The following is a 22,154-nucleotide window of genomic DNA, read 5'->3' as shown; positions in this document are numbered from 1 at the left end:
AGTTTGTTAACAAGACATTTGTGACATTTTAATGACTCCAACCTAAGTGTATGTAAACTTCCGACTTCAACTGTATATATATATATATATATATATATATATATATATATATACACATTCTCCAACAGCTAGAGAGTGTCTGAAATTAGAAGGTGTCCGATGTTGAGGGGATATTAGCTATTAACATGCAGAATAGAGAGTGATGGGGAGGAGAGAGGCAGAGCAGCACACAGCTTCCCAGTGGACCCAGTGGTAAACGCACATCGAGCAAGCCTCTCGTGAAGCCATCCATGTTTCGCTCCATCAGAGCAGGACATTTTAGAGAAAGTGGTGTGATCCACCAGAAGAATCAATTCCCATATGTCGATTTAATGTATGCTGTCGAGGGTTATAGTGTGGGACGGTGGCAGTGTCAACCAGTCTCCTCTTTTTCATTCAATATTCTATAAGGAATCCCTGTGACTTGACTGATTTCTTAACACCAGAAACCCACTTACTGCACTAACTTAACACAGCTCAGGTCTCTCTGTCTACTCCTGTGTTGTGAGACAGCCTGTGAGGCTTTAGACTCCAGTGCACGAACCCCCTTGAGGATAGCAGACAGAGAGACAGTCCTGTGTTTACCCCACTTTACTATCCCTCTGCTTTTAATTCATTCATCCCTGTTGTACTCTCCCTGCGCTCTCCCCATCACTCAGTCAGCCCCAGTCACTCACAATTCACTACCCCTCCATCTCTCTGTCGCTTCGCTCGCTCACTTCTCTCTCTCCTGGGGGGAAAGGCAGCCTGCCTGGCCTACTTCTGTCTGTCTGTCCTCCCTCCCGCTGCGGTCGTTTATCTGTCTGATGACATCGTCCTTCGACTCTGAAAGCTGCTGGCAAATTGATGACTGATTGTTTTTATTCTCCCTCTCACCTCCACTCTCAATCTCTCCATTTTCCTTGATGTTATATATCCTCCTGCTCCTGTTCCTCTCTTCTCTCTTTTATCCCCCTCCTCTCTCCCTCCGCCCTCTGTTTATCTCTTTCTCTCTCTCAATCTCCCTCCCTCCTCTGTCTCGCCATTCCTCCTCTGTGTGTCCTCTATCCTCCTCCTTGCCAGCTCCAGGCTCCCAGTGTGAAGGGCTTTGACTTTGCCAAGCTGCACCTGGGCCAGCACAGTAAGGATGACATCATGGTAATCCAGGAGACCGGCGCCCCCGGCCCTCCCCTGCCCAACCTCAGCTCCAAGGAAGCCGCATCGGAGTACGGCGAGGTCCCCACCCCTAAGTCAAAGGGGACCTCCGTCTCCTCCACCAAGGCCTCCCGTAGCGCACGCAGACGAGGAAGGTCAGTAGCCCCCACTGTGTGTGTGTGTGTGTGTGTGTCTGTGTGTGTGTGTGTGTGTGTCTGTGTGTGTGGCGCTGGCTGGCTGTGCAGCTCTACCTCATTCACCTCAGCAGGGAGATTCCAGTAGACAGGTTTTGAAAGATGTTCCATTCACAAAAGCCCATCTTAATCAATTATTAATGGATTACACTAGACATTTGATGTATTTTGTTAAAGGGGTTTCCTTCTATAGAAATGCCATATAGTCTATATTTTAGTAGGTAATGGTTTGATTTATTGTGATTGTTTTTTCTACTTTTTGATGTATTGTTGCTGAGCTTTGTTTTGTGTTTTGGTTTCTACCTTGTGCACATTGAGCGTGGGAAATGCGCTTTACAAATGAAATATTATGATCATAATCCTGGTAGAAAATGTAAAAGCAGTGACATATACAGTGGGGAGAACAAGTATTTGACACACTGCCGATTTTGCAGGTTTTCCTACTTACAAAGTATGTAAAGGTCTGTAATTTTTTTTTATCATAGGTACACTTCAACTGTGAGAGACGGAATCTAAAACAAGAATCCAGAAAATCACATTGTATGATTTATAAGTAATTAATTTGCATTTTATTGCATGACATAAGTATTTGATACATCAGAAAAGCAGAACTTAATATCTGGTACAGAAACCTTTGTTTGCAATTACAGAGATCATACGTTTCCTGTAGTTCTTGACCAGGTTTGCACACACTGCAGCAGTGATTTTGTCCCACTACTCCATACAGACCTTCTCCAGATTCTTCAGGTTTCGGGGCTGTCGCTGGGCAATACGGACTTTCAGCTCCCTCCAAAGATCTTCTATTGAGTTCAGGTCTGGAGACTGGCTAGGCCACTCCAGGACCTTGAGATGCTTCTTACGGAGCCACTCCTTAGTTGCCCTGGCTGCGTGTTTCGGGTTGTTGTCATGCTGGAAGACCCAGTCACGACCCATCTTCAATGCTTTTACTGAGGGAAGGATGTTGTTGGCCAAGATCTCGCAATACATGACCCCATCCATCCTCCCATCAATACGGTGCAGTCGTCCTGTCCCCTTTGCAGAAAAGCATCCCCAAAGAATGATGTTTCCACCTCCATGCTTCACGGTTGGGATGGTGTTCCTGGGGTTGTACTCATCCTTCTTCTTCCTCCAAACACTTCGAGTGGAGTTGAGACCAAATAGCTCTATTTTTGTCTCATCAGACCACATGAACTTGTCCCATTCCTCCTCTGGATCATCCAGATGGTCATTGGCAAACTTCAGACAGGCCTGGACATGCGCTGGCTTGAACAGGGGGACCTTGCGTGCGCTGCAGGATTTTAATCCATGACGGCGTAGTGTGTTACTAATGGTTTTCTTTGAGACTGTGGTCCCAGCTCTCTTCAGGTCATTGACCAGGTCCTGCCGTGTAGTTCTGGGCTGATCCCTCACCTTCCTCATGATCATTGATGCCCCACGAGGTGAGATCTTGCATGGGCCCCAGACCGAGGGTGATTGACCGTCATCTTGAACTTCTTCCATTTTCTAATAATTGCGCCAACAGTTGTTGCCTTCTCACCAAGCTGCTTGCCTATTGTCCTGTAGCCCATCCCAGCCTAGCGCAGGTCTACAATGTCACCCTGATGTCCTTACACAGCTGTCTGGTCTTGGCCATTGTGCAGAGGTTGGAGTCTGTTTGATTGAGTGTGTGGACAGGTGTCTTTTATACAGGTAACGAGTTCAAACAGGTGCAGTTAATACAGGTAATGAGTGGAGAACAGGAGGGCTTCTTAAAGAAAAACTAGCAGGTCTGTGAGAGCCAGAATTCTTACTGGTTGGTAGGTGATCAAATACTTATGTCATGCAATAAAATGCAAATTAATTACTTAAAAATCATACAATGTAATTTTCAGGATTTTTGTTTTAGATTCCATCTCTCACAGTTGAAGTGTACCTATGATAACAAATTCCAGACCTCTACATGCTTTGTAAGTAGGAAAACCTGCAAAATCGGCAGTGTATCAAATACTTGTTCTCCCCACTGTACTTCCTTTCTGACCTACTGTGGACAGCTTAGTTCATGTTCTGTCCCATGACCCACACAGCAGGGTTAGCAGTTTGTGTGGAGTAGCCTATCGCTGGCCTCCCCACGGCCGAACTGTCACAGCTAAATCAATGGTGTCAATACGTGATGGTCTATTCTCGTGAGACGGGAGAATGGTCGCTCTGACTGAAAGATCATTTCTCCTCGCTAATTGCTTCAGCTAATAGCAGATCATTTAGGCTTGAATGCAGGAGTGGCAGTCAGCATTCTGAATCCGGTGATGTGTGTGATAGTTTGCTGTCACATTGTCACTAATGTAGGGGATTAGAGCGGTAATGATTGAAAGAGAGGATTGATATTGACATGTCCTTGACTCTGGAGAGCTGCTCTACCAAGTTAGGAACTGAATTATGCTGTCAATGGGAATAATCCTAGTGATAGATTATGACAAAAAAGCTTTTTTCTTTTGAGAAAAAGCCATTACAAACGAAAAGCACTGTTGTTTTCATTCTATATAGTATATAGAGCTTCGGAATTGTGTATACGTGTGTAAGCATGTTTGTGTGTGCGTGCTCGCGTGTTTGTACGAACATGACAAGTTTGTGTTTCCGGGGACAGGATCTCTCCATCGGACGGGGACTCCATGGTGAGTGCTGGGTCCAGTGATCGTGAGAGGGAGTCAGCCGAGGAGAACCTGAGAGCTATCGCCACGCCAAACGACAGCAAGCAGGCCCGCAAGATCCCCATCAATGTTTTAAATGGCAAGTGTCCATGGCAACATAGAGAGAAGAGGAGGCGGGGCAGGGGAGCAGAGAGGGAGAGAGGGAAAACAAGGGAAATAGAGACTTGGAGGAAGAGAAACAAGCAACTGATAGACAGACCCGGAGTGAAGGAGGAACAGAGAGGGACAGAGAGCAAGAGAAGGGGGAGAGACTGAGTTAGCGTGAAAGCGAGGTAGGTAGTATGTCTGACAGTGTGTTGAAAGACCTGTGTAGTACCACTCTGGCCTGGTTGCTGGGTGTGTACACTATGCAGACAGAGACCGAGACAACGCCAGCCAGGCACAGACTGAACCTGACTCACCACAGAGGAATGGCTCCAGCAGTACGACCTCAAAGCCCTTCCTCTTGCACGCTACAGTACTTACACACACACACTGACACACACACACACACACACACACACACACTACCTCTCAGGGCTGCTACTCAACATGCTAAACAGAGGCTCCTTCGCTTCTCTCCACAGTCTAAATAGGCTTGGCTGAGGCCAGGAGACAGGACGTTATCAGCACTGGAATTTATTCTTCTAAATGACCCTCTGCTGTGGATGGTCAAAGACCTGACAGAGTAGTGTATACACACCAGTGATGATGTAGTGCAGAGCGATGTCCGACTCCTCCAGTATTTGCTCTAAATGCTCTGGGTCTGCCACTGACTTAGTCCCGTAGAAATGGTAGGGAGAGACTTTAGCCTATATGGATATGTTTTAAACAGAATTACCTTGTCATCTGTTTAACTTGAATCTTTCTGTCCCTTGTTTTCCCGTGACTTCACTTTCTCTGTCTTGTCTGTTTTGGCTTTCAGGGAAGAATAGAATTGGTAAGAGTTTTGCTTTCTGTCAGTTCAACTTCTCTCTGTGTTGAAGTAGACATGAGGCTTTTGGGACCTGTAGCTGCTGTCTGTGCGACTGTGACGTGACGTCCGTTGTGTCGTGGTTGCTTTGTGTCGTGGTTGCTTTGTGTTGTGGTTAATTTGTGTCGTGGTTGCTTTGTGTCGTGGTTGCTTTGTGTCGTGCTTATCATCAATCACCACTATTCAGAAGTCAGATGTCGTCCCAGAGATGGGGAGCAATGAATGTTCTTGAACAACAGTAGTTTTAACGTTAGCTTTGCCATGAACTTGCCTTTCTCTTGTTGTAGCCCCCCCCCCCAAAAAAAAACAACATTAGCTTACATTGGAATGCATATATAAACATATCTTGATCATGTTAAAAGTAGTAATCCGATTGAATGCAGTTACATGCCTGTGTAGTAAGTACACTGTTCAATGAATCTATTTCAAAGAATCTGCCCCCTGGTGGTGAAAATAGTTGCATGACACCTGTAAGTTCTATCACAAACTTGCCTGGCTGTGATGTTGACCTTAGTCTTCCTCCCTGGTCCCCCTCAGGTCCTCCACCCATGAACGGCCATGATGAGCAGCTGTCGTCGGCCTCCATCTTCGAGCATGTGGACCGCATGTCCCGCTCGGCCGACGACAGCCGCCGCTTGTCCAATAAGATCCAGCTGATCGCCATGCAGCCCATGGCCTTCCCAGCCCGGCACCACGGCGCCACTGTCAACGGTATCAATGGTAGTGGGCAAGAAACACACAACATCTTCAACAAGGAGGTGAGACGCTGAACCTCTAGGACCCACTAACACCCTTCCTCAGACACATAAAGGCAGGTTACAGTAATGAACAGTAGATTCTAATATGAGTTTCTTGATCCTCTCTAGTCTCCCTACTGTCTGGACATCCACAAGGGTTCTTCGGCTGTCCCCATAGGAGAACCCTTTTTTTGGTTCCATGGAACCAAAGAAGGGTTCTACCTGGAACCAAAAAAGGGTTCTACTTGGGACCAAAAACGGTTAATGGAACCCAAAAGGGTTCTACCTGGAACCAAAAAGGCTTATTCAAAGGGTTCTCCAATGGCAGGGGTGTCAAACACATTCCACGGAGGACCTAGACAACCAGGTGAGGGGAGTTCCTTACTAATTAGTGTACAAGGGAGGAGCGAAAACCCATGGACACATGGCCCTGCTTGGAGTGAGTTTGACGCCCGTGTCCTACGGGGACAGCCGAGGAACCCTTTAAGCTTCCAGATAGCACCTTTTTCTCTTAAGCGTGTACAGACAAAAGAGATGTCATCCTCAGTCAGACTCAGCTGTATAAATCAAGGTCAAATGAAGTGTGCAGTACGTATAGTAAAGCTGCATCTGGCCAAGTGAGTCACTGCACTCATGTCTGGCTGTTGTTATTAAGACCCAGGTGGCGTTGAGGCACAAGTCTGAGATCGAGCACCACCGGAACAAGATCCGCCTGCGGGCCAAGAGGAAGGGTCACTATGACTTCCCTGCCATGGACGACCTGGTGGACAACGGTCTGACCACTGACCCCAAGGACCAGGACCGCATCTACCACAAGGCCCAGATGCAGATCGACAAGATCCTGGACCCCGACATCCACATGGCCTCGCTGTTCATGGAGCCTAAAAAGGGGTCAGTTATTTGGGGTTTGGGAGGGGTAGGGTGCACACAGTGAGGGGTGTGCATGCGTGGTTGTGCAGTAAATGTACCTGAGGGAGCTGCTGTATGTTTCTCATTATAAAAGATACCACGATTCTGAACGTTTTCTAAAGAGAATTATCATCCAGCTTTTCTTCACTGATGACTGACACAGAAAATTCTTTTTTGGAGCTGTACGCCCCCCAGAAACATCTAGACTCATTTGCTTTGGTCACTTTGAACTTGGGAGAAACTTCCGGTGTTTTTTGCAGTCACAATGAGGAGAAGTCTCCTACCGGTAGGAGAGTAGTTGAGACAGTGGGAAAGTAGAAGGGAGTTTTTAAAAAGGCACCTTCAGTTTGCTAACATTTTAGGGAGAAAGATAAAGATGTCTCCGTTGAATAAAAAACCCTCACGTTTGATGTCTATTCAGATTGCCGGGCCTCCATTCCATTCCAAACGACCAGTAGATAAGAGATCAGGCCTAAACCCTTTGATTCTGTCCCTGCGTCGGAAATGGCTCCCTATTTCATTTTAGACCAACTATTTTAGACCAACTGGTCAACAATAGTTAACTGTAGGGAATAGGGTGCCATTTCAGTGTGTTTGTGGGTGTTTGTTTGCCCTTCCATAATACTGTATGTGTTGTATGTGTTGCTACTCTGTATTGACATCTCTCTCTCTCTCTCTCTCTCAGTGGCAGGGGGAGGCGTTCTCCCAAGCAGAAGAAGAAGCACCAGCTGAACGGCAGCCTGACGGACGCAGACAAGGACCGCCTCATCTCCAACGACAGCGACGGCACCTACAGGAAATACCCCGGGGTCAACAACGTGGCCTATGTGGTGAGTATACCTGTGGAGCATATTGTACACACACACACACACACACACACACACACACACACACACACACACACACACACACACACACACAATAGAAATCTCAGTCAGAGAGTAAAAGGTACTTTTATGTTGTCAACGGAGAGGAATGTCTTCTTGGTCGGGGTCCAGATGTAACGTTTCTGTTCCTTTTGGCGTTGTTACAAAAATATAACATAATCACATTTTTGTGATTTAAAAAAGTTAAATAATAATAATAATTTTTCGTTTTATGTATATATATTTTTTCAACTCCAAACTGATCTGAATGAATATTAGAGTCATGATGTGTATAATGGCTTTGGCTAATGACCATCTTTCTCCTCCCTTCTTTACATTAGTAATACATTAGTCAAATCTAATCTCTTATTGTTCCCAGTCGGACCCTGACCAGGCCCCAGAGTCCGGGACCCCCTCCCCCAACGACGACGTCTTCCTGGGCCCTAACTCGCCCCCTCCGGGGCATGCCCCTCCTCCGCCCCCCTACATGCCCCCCCAGCCCTCCATCGAGGAGGCCCGGCAGCAGATGCACTCGCTGCTGGACGATGCCTTTGCCCTGGTCTCCCCCACCTCCCAGGGCAGCACGGCCGGCCTCACCCAAACTGGTGTCAACTCCAACCTCCCCAGCTCCAGCCCCCCACCCCGCGGTGGAACCCGCCCCTGGGGCTCGTCTTACCCAGCACTCAGCCCCTTCTCCTCGGTGAGTCTGTATGGCCTCCCCCTCCACAACTCTATTGATTCACTAACACCTCTGGTTGGTCCTTGTCCTGCTACAGACGAGTGCAATTGACACCGAAGGGTGTCTCGTAAGTTTGAGGTTTTTAGGGGGGATTTCACCGGCTTTCGTAAGCGTGAAGTGTAGCAGTGCACCGTTTTCCTAATGTAATATGGATAACTGTTACATACGTCACGATTGACTCTTTTTCCTCCTTTACCTCGCCACTCTCAGGTTTTCACTGTCAGTTTGACTCTCCGCACAGACACACTGCATTTCCAACATGTTCCGGTTTAATGAGATCTTCTTAGTTACTAATCAGTGAAGGAAGTCTCCGTCTTGTCTCGCCCACCCACCTCTACATTACTACAGCACATGAGACCTTCATGCAGCTGGACACTACTACAGTACATTGCACGAGCCATAAGTCTACAGTAATACTGTACATATGTTCCTAGCAAACTCCTAAATCTTAGGACATGTGAGCTGCACAGCCCAACCATATGAGACGTAAGGCTGCTGGAGGTTTGGTATGGTTATTTACCAAAAGGCGTAACAAAACACTACAGTACAGTCCTCTGTTTAACGTGCAATGTAGCAACCCGTTGACTGTGCTTAAAAAAAGAAAATGACAAGTTCGTAATTGCCCTCAAGGCGGTACCATGCAAATGAATTAAATGATAAGATACTGCATTGTGTTACGTGTGGTTATATAAGATTACTGCTATAGAGTGTGTTCCCGATTACACTGATCATATTATGAAGATTTACAATATAATATACATTCAAATGTCAGAAAGGAGCTGTTTATCATGAATTATATATATTAGGGAGTTTCCAGTCCAGATTCAACCTCTTCAAACAAATACCAGCACTATATGTATAATACAATAGTAGTGGATATACCAGTGCTTTAAATGTACACTGCATTCCTTTCTTAAATATATAACCTTCTGCTGTTACATTTACATTTAAGTCATTGTTCAAAGTTGATTTTAGGGCATGTGAGGCAAGAGCAGACCTTAATACATTTGATAAGAGCAAATAAAGGTTAGTCTCTTCAGCTTTCTTTATGAACATTTTCTTTGACCTTTCCTATTTAGTTTTATAAAGTTCACTCCCAGTCATTTTAAATTCATACAGACGTCGTAGCAGAGTAATAGCTCTGTTGTCTAAAACCAGCCCAATAAAGACAGTTGGCTACCTCAGGTGTAGAGAGAGCTCTAAATTAATCTGTGCTCTCATAAAAGCCATTTTCTCAGTGCTTGTTCTGGTTCAGTGCATTAATGTGCTCTGAAAGGTCACTTTTAGAGCAGGAAAACAACATCCAGCTGAAACAAGAGAATCCCATAGGCTATTTCTCCATGTCTCCCAGCAAAACATGTGTGCTGTACGGTGTTAGACTCTCAGCCAAAATCTATCATGGCGTAATGTAAAATTCAATCAACATAAATAGCAATATTATGCTCCAGCCTTTTGTGTGTAAAGTGCTTTATCTGGATATATACTGTGTTAGTGGGTGATATCGGTTTTGATTTGTACATGATCTGCACGCTTCAGTGAGGTCCCTGTAATCTTTACTTGTCCATCCCAGTGTCTGTGTGTCTTTGTCCTGACAAAATGTCTCTCTCCTCAGAGATACGCTGAGTTAGGAATGTCCCCTCCTTCAGTCCAAGGCTTACTACAGCGGTGAGTAGTTTACCATACAGATACAATACCTACATCTGAAGTCGGAAGTTTACATACACTTTAACCAAATACATTTAAACTCAGTTTTTCACAATTCCTGAAATTTATTCCAAGTAAAAATTCCCTGTTTTAGGTCAGTTAGGATCACCACTTTATTTAAGAATGTGATATGTCAGAATAATAGTAGAGAGAATGATTTATTTCAGCTTTTATTTCTTTCATCACATTCCCAGTGGGTCAGAAGTTTACATACACTCAATTAGTATTTGGTAGCATTGACTTTAAATTGTTTATCTTGGGTCAAATGTTTCAGGTAGCCTTCCACAAGCGTCCCACAATAAGTTGGGTGTTTTTTGGCCCATTCCTCCTTACACTAGCTGGTGTAACTGAGTCAGGTTTGTAGGCCTCCTTGCTCGCACACGCTTTTTCAGTTCTGCCCACACATTTTCTATTGGATGAGGTCAGGGCTTTGTGATGGCCACTCCAATACCTTGACTTTGTTGTCCTTTAGCCATTTTGCCACAACTTTGGAAGTATGCTTGGTGTCATTGTCCATTTGGAAGACCCATTTGTGACCAAGCTTTAACTTCCTGACTGATGTCTTGAGATGTTGCTTCAATATATCCACATAATTTCCCATCCTCATGATGCCATCTATTTTGTGAAGTGCCTCAGTCCATCCTGCAGCAAAGCACCCCCACAACATGCTGCCACTCCCGTGCTTCACGGTTGGGATGGTGTTCTTCGGGTTGCAAGCCCACCTTTTTCCTCCAAACATAACAATGGTCATTATGGTCAAACAGTTCTATTTTTGTTTCATCAGACCAGAGGACATTTCTCCAAAAAGTATGATCTTTGTCCCCATGTGCAGTTGCAAACCGTAGTCTGGCTTTTTTATGGCTGTTTTGGAGCCGTGGCTTCTTCCTTGCCGAGTGGCCTTTGTCGATATAGGATTTGTTTTACTGTGGATATACATCCTTTTGTACCTGTTTCCTCCAGCATCTTCACAATGTCCTTTGCTGTTGTTCTGGGATTGATTTGCACATTTCACACCAAAGTACATTCATCTCTAGGAGACAGAACGCATCTCCATCCTGAGCGGTATGACGGCTGCGTTGTCCCATTGTGTTTATACTTGCATACTATTGTTTGTACAGATGAACGTGGTACCTTCAGGCGTTTGGAAACTGCTCCCAAGGTTGAACCAGACTTGTGCAGGTCTACATTTTCTTTCAGAGGTCTTGGCTGATTTATTTTGATTTCCGCATGATGTCAAGTGAAGAGGCACTGAGTTTGAAGGTCGGCCTTGAAATACATCCACAGGTACACCTCCAATTGACTCAAATGATGTCAATCAGCCTATCAGAAGCTTCTAAAGCCATGACATCATTTTCTGGAATTTTCCAAGCTGTTTAAATGCACAGTCAACTTAGTGTATGTAAACGTCTGACCCACTGGAGTTGTGATACAGTGAATTATGATACAGTGAATTATAATCTGTCTGTAAACAATTATTAGAAAAATGACTTGTGTCATGCACATAGATGTCCTAACCAACTTGCCAAAACTATAGTTTGTTAACAAGGATTTTGTGGAGTGGTTGAACATTGAGTTTTAATGACTCCAACCTAAGTGTATGTAAACTTCCGACTTCAACTGTTTGTTATATAATGTAATAGTATGTGTAGCTAACTATCTCTGAGAGGATAGGAAGAGCATTTAAATTTTTCTTGCGTTTTCCCCCACGACTGTAGGCTACATTGAGCCATACATTGAATCTATGGTCTCGTATTCCCAGATCTTTCGTGGGGGGATGTTTTCCTTTGCGTGTGTCCATGCGGAGGGCAGGGACTTGTCCTCATACATGATTTTTTTCCATCTTTATTTTAGTAGTTTAGTGCAGTGTGTCCCAACTCCAGTCCTCGAGTAACCCCAACAGAACACTTTTTTTTGTAGCCTTGGACATAAACACCTGATTCAACTTGTCAAGGGCTTGATGATTAGTTGACAAGTAGAATCAGCTGTGCTTGTCCGGGGCCACAACAAAAATATTTACTGTTGGGGTTACTCGAGGACCGGAGTTGGGAACCAATGGTTTAATTTTCTCCTAACTGCCTAATAAAAGACAGAGATGGTGGCAATTTGCTTTGGTTGATCTTCTTTTGATTTACACACACACACACACAGAAACAATGACCGACGTCTGCAGCTGATGCACATCATATAAGCTATGACATTATACAATAGGACCTGTATTTGACATTTGTACTGTATTTCAGACAGGGCCAGGGCTCCAGCTACCTGCCACCAGGTGACCCAGGACATGTTGACCAGCTCCCCCCAGACAGCCACTATTCCACCAGGGGCCTGTACACTGAAGACCTCCCCTTCTCAGCCAGGCCACGACCAGTAGGGGGCACCACAGGTACGCACACACACACACACACACACACACAGCTCAACAGTCACTGGATGTATGTGTGTCTAACCCAGACCACTCACCTCTCTCCCATGAGCCTGGCAGCCTCAAACAGCCTAGTCTATTGAATTATTAAATAGTCTGGGTCTTGGTGTGCTGTGAGAGTTACACTAACATAAATGGACTCTGCCTTATGAAGTGCTGCTGCTGCACAGAGAGTGCATGTTAATTGAAGGAACTGCATAAAAGTGTATTACAGGCCAGTGAGGATTAAATGTCAGATATGCCTGAGGGTTGATATGTATGTTTTTGTGTGTACGCGTGTTTGTCGGAAAAGCTGACCACGACTCCATTTTGTTGCTTCCAGCCTATAGACAGAAACTAAAACAGGAAGCTCCCGCGCTCAGGTCTGTTCAACGCTGGTCCGACCAATCTGATTCCATGCTTCAAGATTGCTCCGATCACGTGGACTGGGATATGTTCCGCATTGCGTCAAACAACAACATTAATGTGTACGCTGATTCGGTGAGCGAGTATATTAGCAAGTGCATCGGCGATGTCGTACCCACAGCAACTATTGAAACATTCCCAAAACAGAAACTGTGGACTGATGGCAGCATTCGCGCGAAACTGAAAGTGTGAACCACTGCTTTTAACCAGGGCAAAGTGACCGGAAACATGACCAAATACAAACAGTGTAGATATTCCCTCTGCAAGGCAATCAAACAAGATAAGTGTCAGTATAAAGACAAAGTAGAGTCGCAATTCAACGGCTCAGACACGAGGTATGTGGCAGGGTCTACAGTCAATCACGGATTACAAAAAGAAAACCAGCCCCGTCGTGGACCAGGATATCGTGCTCCAAGACAGACTAAACCACTTCTTTGCCCGCTTTGAGGACAATACATTGCCACTGACACAGCCCGCTAACAAAACCTGCGGACTCTCCTTCACTGCAGCCACCGTGAGTAAAACATTTAAACGTGTTAACCCTCGCAAGGCTGCAGGCCCAGACGGCATCCCCAGCCTCGTCCTCAGAGCATGCGCAGACCAGCTGGCTGGTGTGTTTACGAACATATTCAATCAATCCTTATCCCAGTCTGCTGTCCCCACATGCTTGAAGAGTGCCACCATTGTTCCTGTTCCCAAGAAAGCTAAGGTAACTGAGCTAAACAACTACCGCCCCGTAGCACTCACTTCAGTCATCATGAAGTGCTTTGAGAGATTCGTCAAGGACCATGTCACCTCCACCCTACCTGACACCCTAGACCCACTCCAATTTGCTTACCGCCCCTATAGGTCCACAGACGACGCAATCGCAACCACACTGCACACTACCCTAACCCATCTGGATAAGAGGAATACCTATGTGAGAATGCTGTTCATCGACTACAGCTCAGCATTTAACACCATAGTACCCACCAAACTCGTCATCAAGCTTGAGACCCTGGGTCTCTGTTCACCCACGACTGCGTGGCCATACACGCCTCCAACTCAATCATCAAGTTTGCAGACGACACTACAGTGGTAGGCTTGATTGCCAACAATGACTAGACGGCCTACACGGAGGAGGTGAGGGCCCTCGGACTTTGGTGTCAGGAAAATAACCTCACACTCAACGTCAACAAAACAAAGGAGTTGATCGTGGACTTCAGGAAACAGCAGAGCACCCCCCTATCCACATTGACGGGACAGTAGTGGAGAGGGTAGTAAGTTTTAAGTTCCTCGGTGTACACATCACGGACAACTGAATTGGTACACCCACACAGACAGCGTGGTGAAGAAGGTGCAGCAGCGCCTCTTCAACCTCGGGAGGCTGAAGAAATTTGGCTTGTCACCAAAAGCACTCACAAACTTTTACAGATGCACAATCGAGAGCATCCTGTCGGGCTGTATCACCGCCTAGTACAGCAACCGCTCCGCCCACAACCGCAAGGCTCTCCAGAGGGTAGTGAGGTCTGCACAACGCATGACCGGGGGCAAACTACCTGCCCTCCAGGACACCTACACCACCCGATGTCACAGGAAGGCCATAAAGATCATCAAGGACAACAACCACCCGAGCCAATGCCTGTTCACCCCGCTATTATCCAGAAGGCGTGGTCAGTACAGGTGCATCAAAGCAGGGACCGAGAGACTGGAAAAAACAGCTTCTATCTCAAGGCCATCAGACTGTTAAACAGCCATCACTAACATTGAGTGGCTGCTGCCAACATACTGACTCAACTCCAGCCACTTTAACAATGTAAAAATTGATGTAATAAATGTATCACTACCCACTTTAAACAATGCCACTTCATATAATGTTTACATACCCTACATTAGTCATCTCATATGTTTATACTGTACTCGATACCTACTGCATCTTGCCTATGCCGTTCTGTACCATCACTCATTCATATATTTTTATGTACATATTCTTCAGTCCTTTACACTTGTCTGTATAAGGTAGTTGTTGTGAAATTGTTAGGTTAGATTACTTGTTGGTTTTTACCGCATTGTCGTAACTAGAAGCACAAGCATTTCGCTACACTCGCATTAACATCTGCTAACCATGTGTATGTGACAAATAAATTTGTATTTAATTTGTGTGTGCATCTGTTTGTAGGTGCCCAGCTCCATCACCTGACCCAGATGGGTCTTGGGAGCCGGATCAACGGGGGGTACCCGGCGGGGAGCAGGGCCCCTCCAGGTCAGACTGGAGGTTCGGGGTGGGGACCGTACGCTGACGATGACTTCAGACCCACCAGAGACCCTGTGAGTCCTGATCTGACTTCACACCTCCTTATGAGACTTACTATACCTTCGTTTTTAATCCTTTCCTCCTCCAACTAGCCTCTCTAGATCTCCAAATATACTGTACAATTGCATGCTCTTGTTCTTCTGGACTCTATGTTGCTGCATATCAATTTGAGTTCTGTAGTTATGGATGTTGGTTCACTGTACAGATGTAGGTTCTTAATTTGATCACCCTGTTGCAAGAGAACTTGCCTGGAACCCAGGAAATGGAAATGATGTATTTGAGGTTTAAAAAGGCTTCTGGGTCCTCCCGGGTGGCTAGCTGTGCCACCAGAGATTCTGGGTTTGAGTCCAGGCTCTGTCGCAGCCGGCCGTGACCGGGAGGCCCATGGGGCGGCGCACAATTTGCCCAGCGTTGTCTGGGTTAGGGAGGGTTTGGCCGGCAGGGATATCCTTGTCTCATCGCGCACTAGCGCCTCCTGTGGCGGGCCGGGCGCAATGCACGCTGACCAGGTCGCCAGGTGTACGGTGATTCCTCCGACACATTTGTGCGGCTGACTTCCGGGTTGGATGGGCATTGTGTCAAGAAGCAGTGCGGTTGCTTGGGTTGTGTTTCGGAAGACACATGGCTCTCGGTCTTTGCCTCTCCCGAGTCCGTACGGGAGTTGCAGTGATGAGACAAGATTGTAACTACTACCAATTGGATACCACAAAATTGGGGGGAAAAATAATAATAATATATATAAAACCTTAAATGCTTCTGAAGTTTGTAATTTTCACTTTGAAATGTCAGAAGAAAAATGTATCTCACCACCTGGATTTGGTCTTATGTAGCACAATTTGAAATTGTGTTTTTTTTACATTGGATAAAAGTAGAGACTCAGAGCTACAAAATGGTATATCACTACAGTTAAGGAACAATGGGAAAGTAATTCTGCTTTGAAAGTTGATAAAACTTGTAAACTCACTTGAGAAAATGGCCTTTGAATGTTTTGGTATCTAGTGAATAGCTCTTCTTTGTCTACACCCATTCAGCATTGTTCACACCCTCTTAACCTCTCTGGGATATGTGGAGCGTCCCACCTGGCCAAAAGCCAGGGAAAATGCAGAGCACCAAATTGAAATAAATTACTATAAAAATCAAACTTTCATTAAATCACACATGCAAGATAGCAAATTAAAGCTACACTTGTTGTGAATCCAGCCAACGTGTCAGATTTCAAAAAGGCTTTTCGGGGAAGGCTAACGATGCTATTATATGAGGATAGCACCTCTGTAAACAAAAGAGAGAAAGCATATTTCAACCCTGCTTGCACGACACAAAACTCAAGAATAAATATATAATTCATGGCCTTTGACAAGCTTCTTTTGTTGGCACTCCAATATGTCCCATAAACATCACAAATGGTCCTTTTGTTCAATTAATTCCATCGATATATATCCAAAATGTCCATTTATTTGGCGCGTTTGATCCAGAGAAACAGCGGTTCCAACTTGAGCAACGTGACTACAAAATATCTCAAAAGTTACCTGTAAACTTTGCCAAAACATTTCAAACTACTTTTGTAATACAACTTTAGGTATTTTTTCACGTAAATAATCGCTCAAATTGAAGACTGGATTATCTATGTTCAATACACGAAGAAAACAAACTGAAGCATGCTACTTTTTTTAAATGTTACTACCCTGCATGAATCTGCTGGAAGCTAACCAACCAGGTTACATGTTAGCTATCTAACATTAGGATCTAATTAGCAAAGCAAACAGTTTTGGGATACGAATAATAACGTTATACATGTAACGTTAGCTAGGGAGCTAGCCATAGCTAGCTAGCTAACAGTACACTTTAGCTTAAAACATGAAGCTAGCTAACTAGGTAAACAATGAACCTAGCTCGGAAAACAATGTGTAAGATCACACACGTCACATAACTTTAGCTAACGAGCCAGCCAGCTAACATTAGCTAGTTAAACAACAATGAGCATAGTGCTAAATCATGTCGTTACTACCGTGTATGAATCTGCTGGGAGTTAACCAACCAAGTTCAATTTTAGCTAGCTAACATTAGGCTTTAACTAACAAAGCAAACGGTTCTGGGATACAAATAATAACATCATACATGTAACGTTAGCTAGGGAGAGCCGGCTTATGTTAGCTAGCTAGCTAACAGTACACTTTAGCTTGAAGTGAAACCACTTTGTCAAAATTAGAAACGTGTAATATCTGAAAATGTAGCTAGCTAGACTATCTTACCCACATACATCATCATGCATGATGGACGCGTCTCCCTGTCACGGATGCTATGCCACGTTTGCCCTTAGTTTGTTGATGTAATCTGGAGACAGGTGTTTTTTCCATCTCTTTAGCTAGCAAACTCTAATTCCACTGATTTCATAACTTGATCCTCCAGAAAGTGGATAGCAACGTTTATGCAGCTCCATTACACTACACATTGTTTTTATGCCGCGCTTAACAGAATTACCAACATAGACTGATCAGCTCAAATAAACAGAAGCAATCTATATGGCAGACCAATCCGAACTTCTGTCTCGGTATGTCCAGCCCACTCATTATCTCAGCCAATCATGGCTAGTGGGAAGGTTTCTGACTTTTTCTTTGGCTTAACCAACAAGGCTCATAATTTAACAATTGTATTCACATTTACAGATGGAATACAAGTTTGTTATTAAGGCACATAAATGTTCACATGTTCCATTTATTTCTATTTTTTTTAATGCTAAAATGGCTCTCCTGTGAAGTCGTGACTTGTGACAAAGGCCTAGTTTCCTGAAACGGGTCACGAATGTCCATGAATTATAATCCACATAATATTTCACATTTCCTGTTGCTGTTGCTGCAGAATCATTTTCCTGCTGTAGCAAACTGGTGCAAATTAAGATCCTGCATTTGTAGTTATTTTACCTCCTAGCTGTCAATCTGTAGAGATGAAAGTTCCGATGATCAATTGAGAACTGTAGTGAAATAAGCAATGTAAAAACACACACTTTCCTCTTTTCTCCTAAAACTTCTTTCTCTTCTCTTTTCCCTCTTCTTCTGTCCCTCCTTCCCTGTTTGCGTCAGGTTCTTCTGGGCTACCCTGACTACTCCTCCTCCTCTATGTTCCAGATGCCTAGTAGAAGTGCACTAAGGGAGCCCTCATCCACCCTGGCCCACCTGGACACACACACAACCGGATTCGGCTACCCTCCAGAGGAGTCCTCCTCTCCCCCCAATCACTCCTCTGCTTCCCTCATCAAGGCCATCAGGGAGGAGCTGCTGCGCCTCTCCCAGAAACAGCAAGCCGTGCCTAGCTACCACAGCTGATCACAGATGGCCTCCTCTGGTCCTCACTGAACCTTAACCTCTAATACTACATCCACCAGTCATACCACTGCCCCTGCCTGCCTGCTCCAACCTAGCAATGCTTCCCATGGAAGTTCTGTTGTACAGGAGGAGAAAGACAAGACCGTACTGTCTTGGGGCGGCAGGTAGCCTAGCGGCTAGAGCATTGGGCCAGTAACCAAAAGGTTGCTGGTTTGAATACCCGAGCCAACAAGGTGAAAAATCTGCCGATGTGCCCTTGAGCAAGGCACTTAACCCTCATTTGCACCAGGGGCGCCATACTAAAATGGCTGACCCTGGAAAACAACACATTTTATTGCACCTATCTGCTGGGCTGGGTAGAATGAAGAGGTTGTTTCATATGCCAGCTGGTAGCGTTAGCATGGCTAGAATCATGATATGAATTAACTGTTCTCTAGGCGCTGGATCTTAGCCTCTGGCTTTCTTAACCCAGACTGTCCTATGGCATACAGTATACTGGACCAAGTGACCTAGTGGTTAGAGGGAGAAGGTGAATGGTCCCTTGCTCTCCAGCGTTGGCCAAGGTATCTCTGCCAAAGCCTGGCCATGACCGCTGATCCGAGCCCAGTTTTTTTATGTTGTTGTTGCTTTCTTTTCTTTTGAAACAGCATTCTAGACTCTCTGTGTGACGATAATAAGCAATGGGGTTTGATTCTCTCATCCTGCCTTGACATCCTAACATTTTACCCTACAGTGGAATTTCTCTACCAGTAGGACATCTGTCATTTAGGCTCAAACATTGATACCTATGTTACCTTTAACAATGAGGCATCTTACCATTTACCATGAGGTATATATTAGTTTTCTGAAGAGCTTCTTACTTCTCCCTTTGGTGCTTCTTTCTACGCTTTGTGTTTTCCGTCATGATATTGATATGCGCAACTGTCAAAACACTCCCTCGGTGCAGGATTACATTGTTTTCCTCCACGAGCCACACAATGCCTTGTGTTATGACAGCGTGAGGGAGTTCAACGGTCTCCATCTACTGTACAGCTCAAATCAGAGTTCAGAGCAGACAACACTGGATACAGACAGACAGAGACCCGCAATAAACAGACTGCAGCAACTCCCATGCAGAACTTTACCGATGCAGTCGTGGAACCAGAGATCTTTAATGACTGAGCACTGCTAGGTTTAGTTTGTAACTCGCCCCACTCTACGTGAGCTTTGTTTAGATGTTGTGTTGCTTCAGCACAATGTCCACGTTTGTCCTAATATGTCCAGGTGACTGATGATGCTACCGTATTAATATTAAGACTCTTTAAATACACATGTATGGTAAACTACGCTCAACAAAAATACGAACGCAACATGCAACAATTTCAAAGATTTTACTGAGTTACAGTTCATATGAGGAAATCAGTCAATTGAAATGAATTCATTAGGCCCTAATCTAATCTAATCTATGGATTTCACATGACTGGGAATACAGATATGCATCTTTTGGTCACAGATACCTTAATAAAAAGGTAGGGGCGTTGATCAGAAAACCAGTCAGTATCTGGTGTGACCACCATTTGCCACCACATCTCCTTCACATAGAGTTGATCAGGCTGTTGATTGTGGAATGTGGTCCCACTCCTCTTCAATGGCTGTGCGAAGTTGCTGGATATTGGCTGTAACTTGAAGAAACTGTCGGACACGTCAGTCCAGAGCATCCCAAACATGCTCAATGGATGACATGTCTGGTGAGTATGCAGGCCATGGAAGAACTGGGACATTTTCAGCTTCCATGAATTGTGTACAGATCCTTACGACATGGGGCCGTGCGTTATCATGCTGAAACGAGGTGATGACGGCGGATGAATGGCACGACAATGGGCCTCAGGATCTCTGTGCATTCAAATTGCCATCGATAAAATGCAATTGTGTTCGTTGTCCGTAGTTTATGCCTGCCCATACCATAACCCCACCACCACCATGGGGTACTCTGTTCACATCAGCAAACCATACTTGATGCCATATACGCTGTCTGCCATCTGCCTGGTACAGTTGAAAGCGGGATTCAGCCACAAAGAGCACACTTCTCCAGCGTGCCAGTGGTCATCGAAGGTCAGCTTCTTGATATGCAACACCTGTCAGGTGGATGGATTATCTTGGCAAAGGAGAAATGCTCACGAACAGGGATGTAAACTAATTTGCGCACAACATTTTAGAGAAATTAGCTTTTTGTGTGTATGGAAATATTTCATTTCAGCGCATAAAACATGGGACCAACACTATACATGTTGCGTTTATATTTTTGTTCAGTATAGACAGTAGGACGACAGTATTATAGTTTTTCTCTATATATATTACTAAGGTCATTTATTGAGCGCACAGGACCAAATATGTATAATCATTAATTTATGAATTAATTTGTAGCATTTTCTAATGTTTTCTGACCGGCAGGCCTAAATCAAAATGATTGTCAGGACTGTACTAGGGAATTGCAGTGTCTTCTCTATTTTATGAAGTGGATAGATTCGACCACACATTCTTATCCACTCAATGCACTGTATACAGATTACTGGGTGCACCTTGGCTTTTCCCAGTGAATATCCTGCAGGCCACACCAACTCAAATGTAGTTGAAAGATTCATAGGTCATTCAATGAAAGATTCATAAGGCCAGGTCAATGAAGCATTGTATTGCTCAAGGAAATGCTGTCTTTTCCCTGCTGAAAAACAGGGCCAGTGGTCACACACTGTCAGTCTAGGGTTATTCTTATTTCATTTCCTCCCTTTTCAATGCAGTATTGAAATGTTTAACGCTGTTCTTGTCCCACCGCATTTTCAGAGTTTGAAGGGAATCTGAAACTCATGTACTGTATTGTAATTATTCAACGTTTACTGTTCACAGTTAACCTGTCAGCGTCAGATGTGTTGTGTGTTTTTTTTATTCTTGGATGACCTTTGCCTCGTGTTTTTTTGTTCCTCCTCGATGTGTCTTTGTTCAATATTTTTTTTATTTAATTTTGTTCGATTACATTTGACGGAAACTCCCCGCACACTGCTTTGCTGTGGGGATTGAAGCGATATTTTATTTAAATGAAATAAAAGAGAAAGTATTGATTTTGGTTGTAGGGTTGAGAAAAAAAATGACATTTATTCACTGACTTGGACAAAGTAATAATATACCAGTGTTGAACATATATGTCCCAAAGGTTACCGCCATAACACAAAAACAAACGGAGAAAATATGGAACCAAACTGCACCAGCTACTGTCATGTACAGCAGACACACACTACTTACTATCCCACTGAGCACATAATGGTTGAATCAACATGGTTTCCACGTCATTACAATGAAATTAGGTTGAACCAACATGGAATAGATGTTGAATGAACGTTTCCAACATGTGCCTTATGAATCCGCCCTCCCTTTGATGGTCTCCCACTAATGTCTACCATCCTGTCTCACACTGCCTGTCTGTCTGTCAGATGGAGTCTTAACCAGGCTCTGTTCAATCCAACAAGCACTAACTGTATGGGATCATAGTACAGTACTGTATGGCATTTTGCATCTCCTGTAGTTGGAAGGTTGTTAAAAGGATTTTCTCTCAACAATGGTTCTATTGGTCTTAGCAGGTGATGTCGTCGTTAAATAAGCCCAGTGCTTATTTAACACTGTTTCTGGATGTAGTCAAGGATATACTCCCATGCAGTTGGATTGTAAACTGAGTTACCTGAAGTGATTTCACCTCTGAATGGTGTGATTGGCTTCGATCACAGC

General features: G+C 44.6%; 1 protein-coding gene across 3 annotated transcripts in view; it reads left to right on the top strand.

Annotated features, from left to right (window-relative positions):
* Nucleotides 1–21,498, top strand: part of LOC135524211 (UPF0606 protein KIAA1549-like) — an 85,894-nt gene extending 64,396 nt beyond the window's left edge. The window contains exons 12-21 of one of the 3 annotated variants that reach the window (XM_064951543.1): nucleotides 1,108–1,328; nucleotides 3,988–4,130; nucleotides 5,541–5,761; nucleotides 6,396–6,631; nucleotides 7,335–7,479; nucleotides 7,895–8,215; nucleotides 9,867–9,919; nucleotides 12,199–12,344; nucleotides 14,947–15,095; nucleotides 18,159–21,498. In XM_064951543.1, the coding sequence (XP_064807615.1) occupies nucleotides 1,108–1,328; nucleotides 3,988–4,130; nucleotides 5,541–5,761; nucleotides 6,396–6,631; nucleotides 7,335–7,479; nucleotides 7,895–8,215; nucleotides 9,867–9,919; nucleotides 12,199–12,344; nucleotides 14,947–15,095; nucleotides 18,159–18,401 (1,878 nt within the window). In that variant the 3' untranslated portion in view covers nucleotides 18,402–21,498. Of the gene's footprint in view, nucleotides 1–1,101; nucleotides 1,329–3,987; nucleotides 4,131–5,540; nucleotides 5,762–6,395; nucleotides 6,632–7,334; nucleotides 7,480–7,894; nucleotides 8,216–9,866; nucleotides 9,920–12,198; nucleotides 12,345–14,946; nucleotides 15,096–18,158 lie in introns of all 3 variants that reach the window. The other 2 variants (XM_064951545.1, XM_064951542.1) reach the window with 2 other exon arrangements.
* The last annotated feature ends 656 nt before the right edge of the window (nucleotides 21,499–22,154 follow it).

The sequence above is a fragment of the Oncorhynchus masou genome, chromosome 31 (assembly GCF_036934945.1).
Source record: "Oncorhynchus masou masou isolate Uvic2021 chromosome 31, UVic_Omas_1.1, whole genome shotgun sequence".
NCBI lineage: Eukaryota > Metazoa > Chordata > Actinopteri > Salmoniformes > Salmonidae > Oncorhynchus > Oncorhynchus masou.
This window is presented reverse-complemented; position numbering and strand designations above follow the sequence as displayed.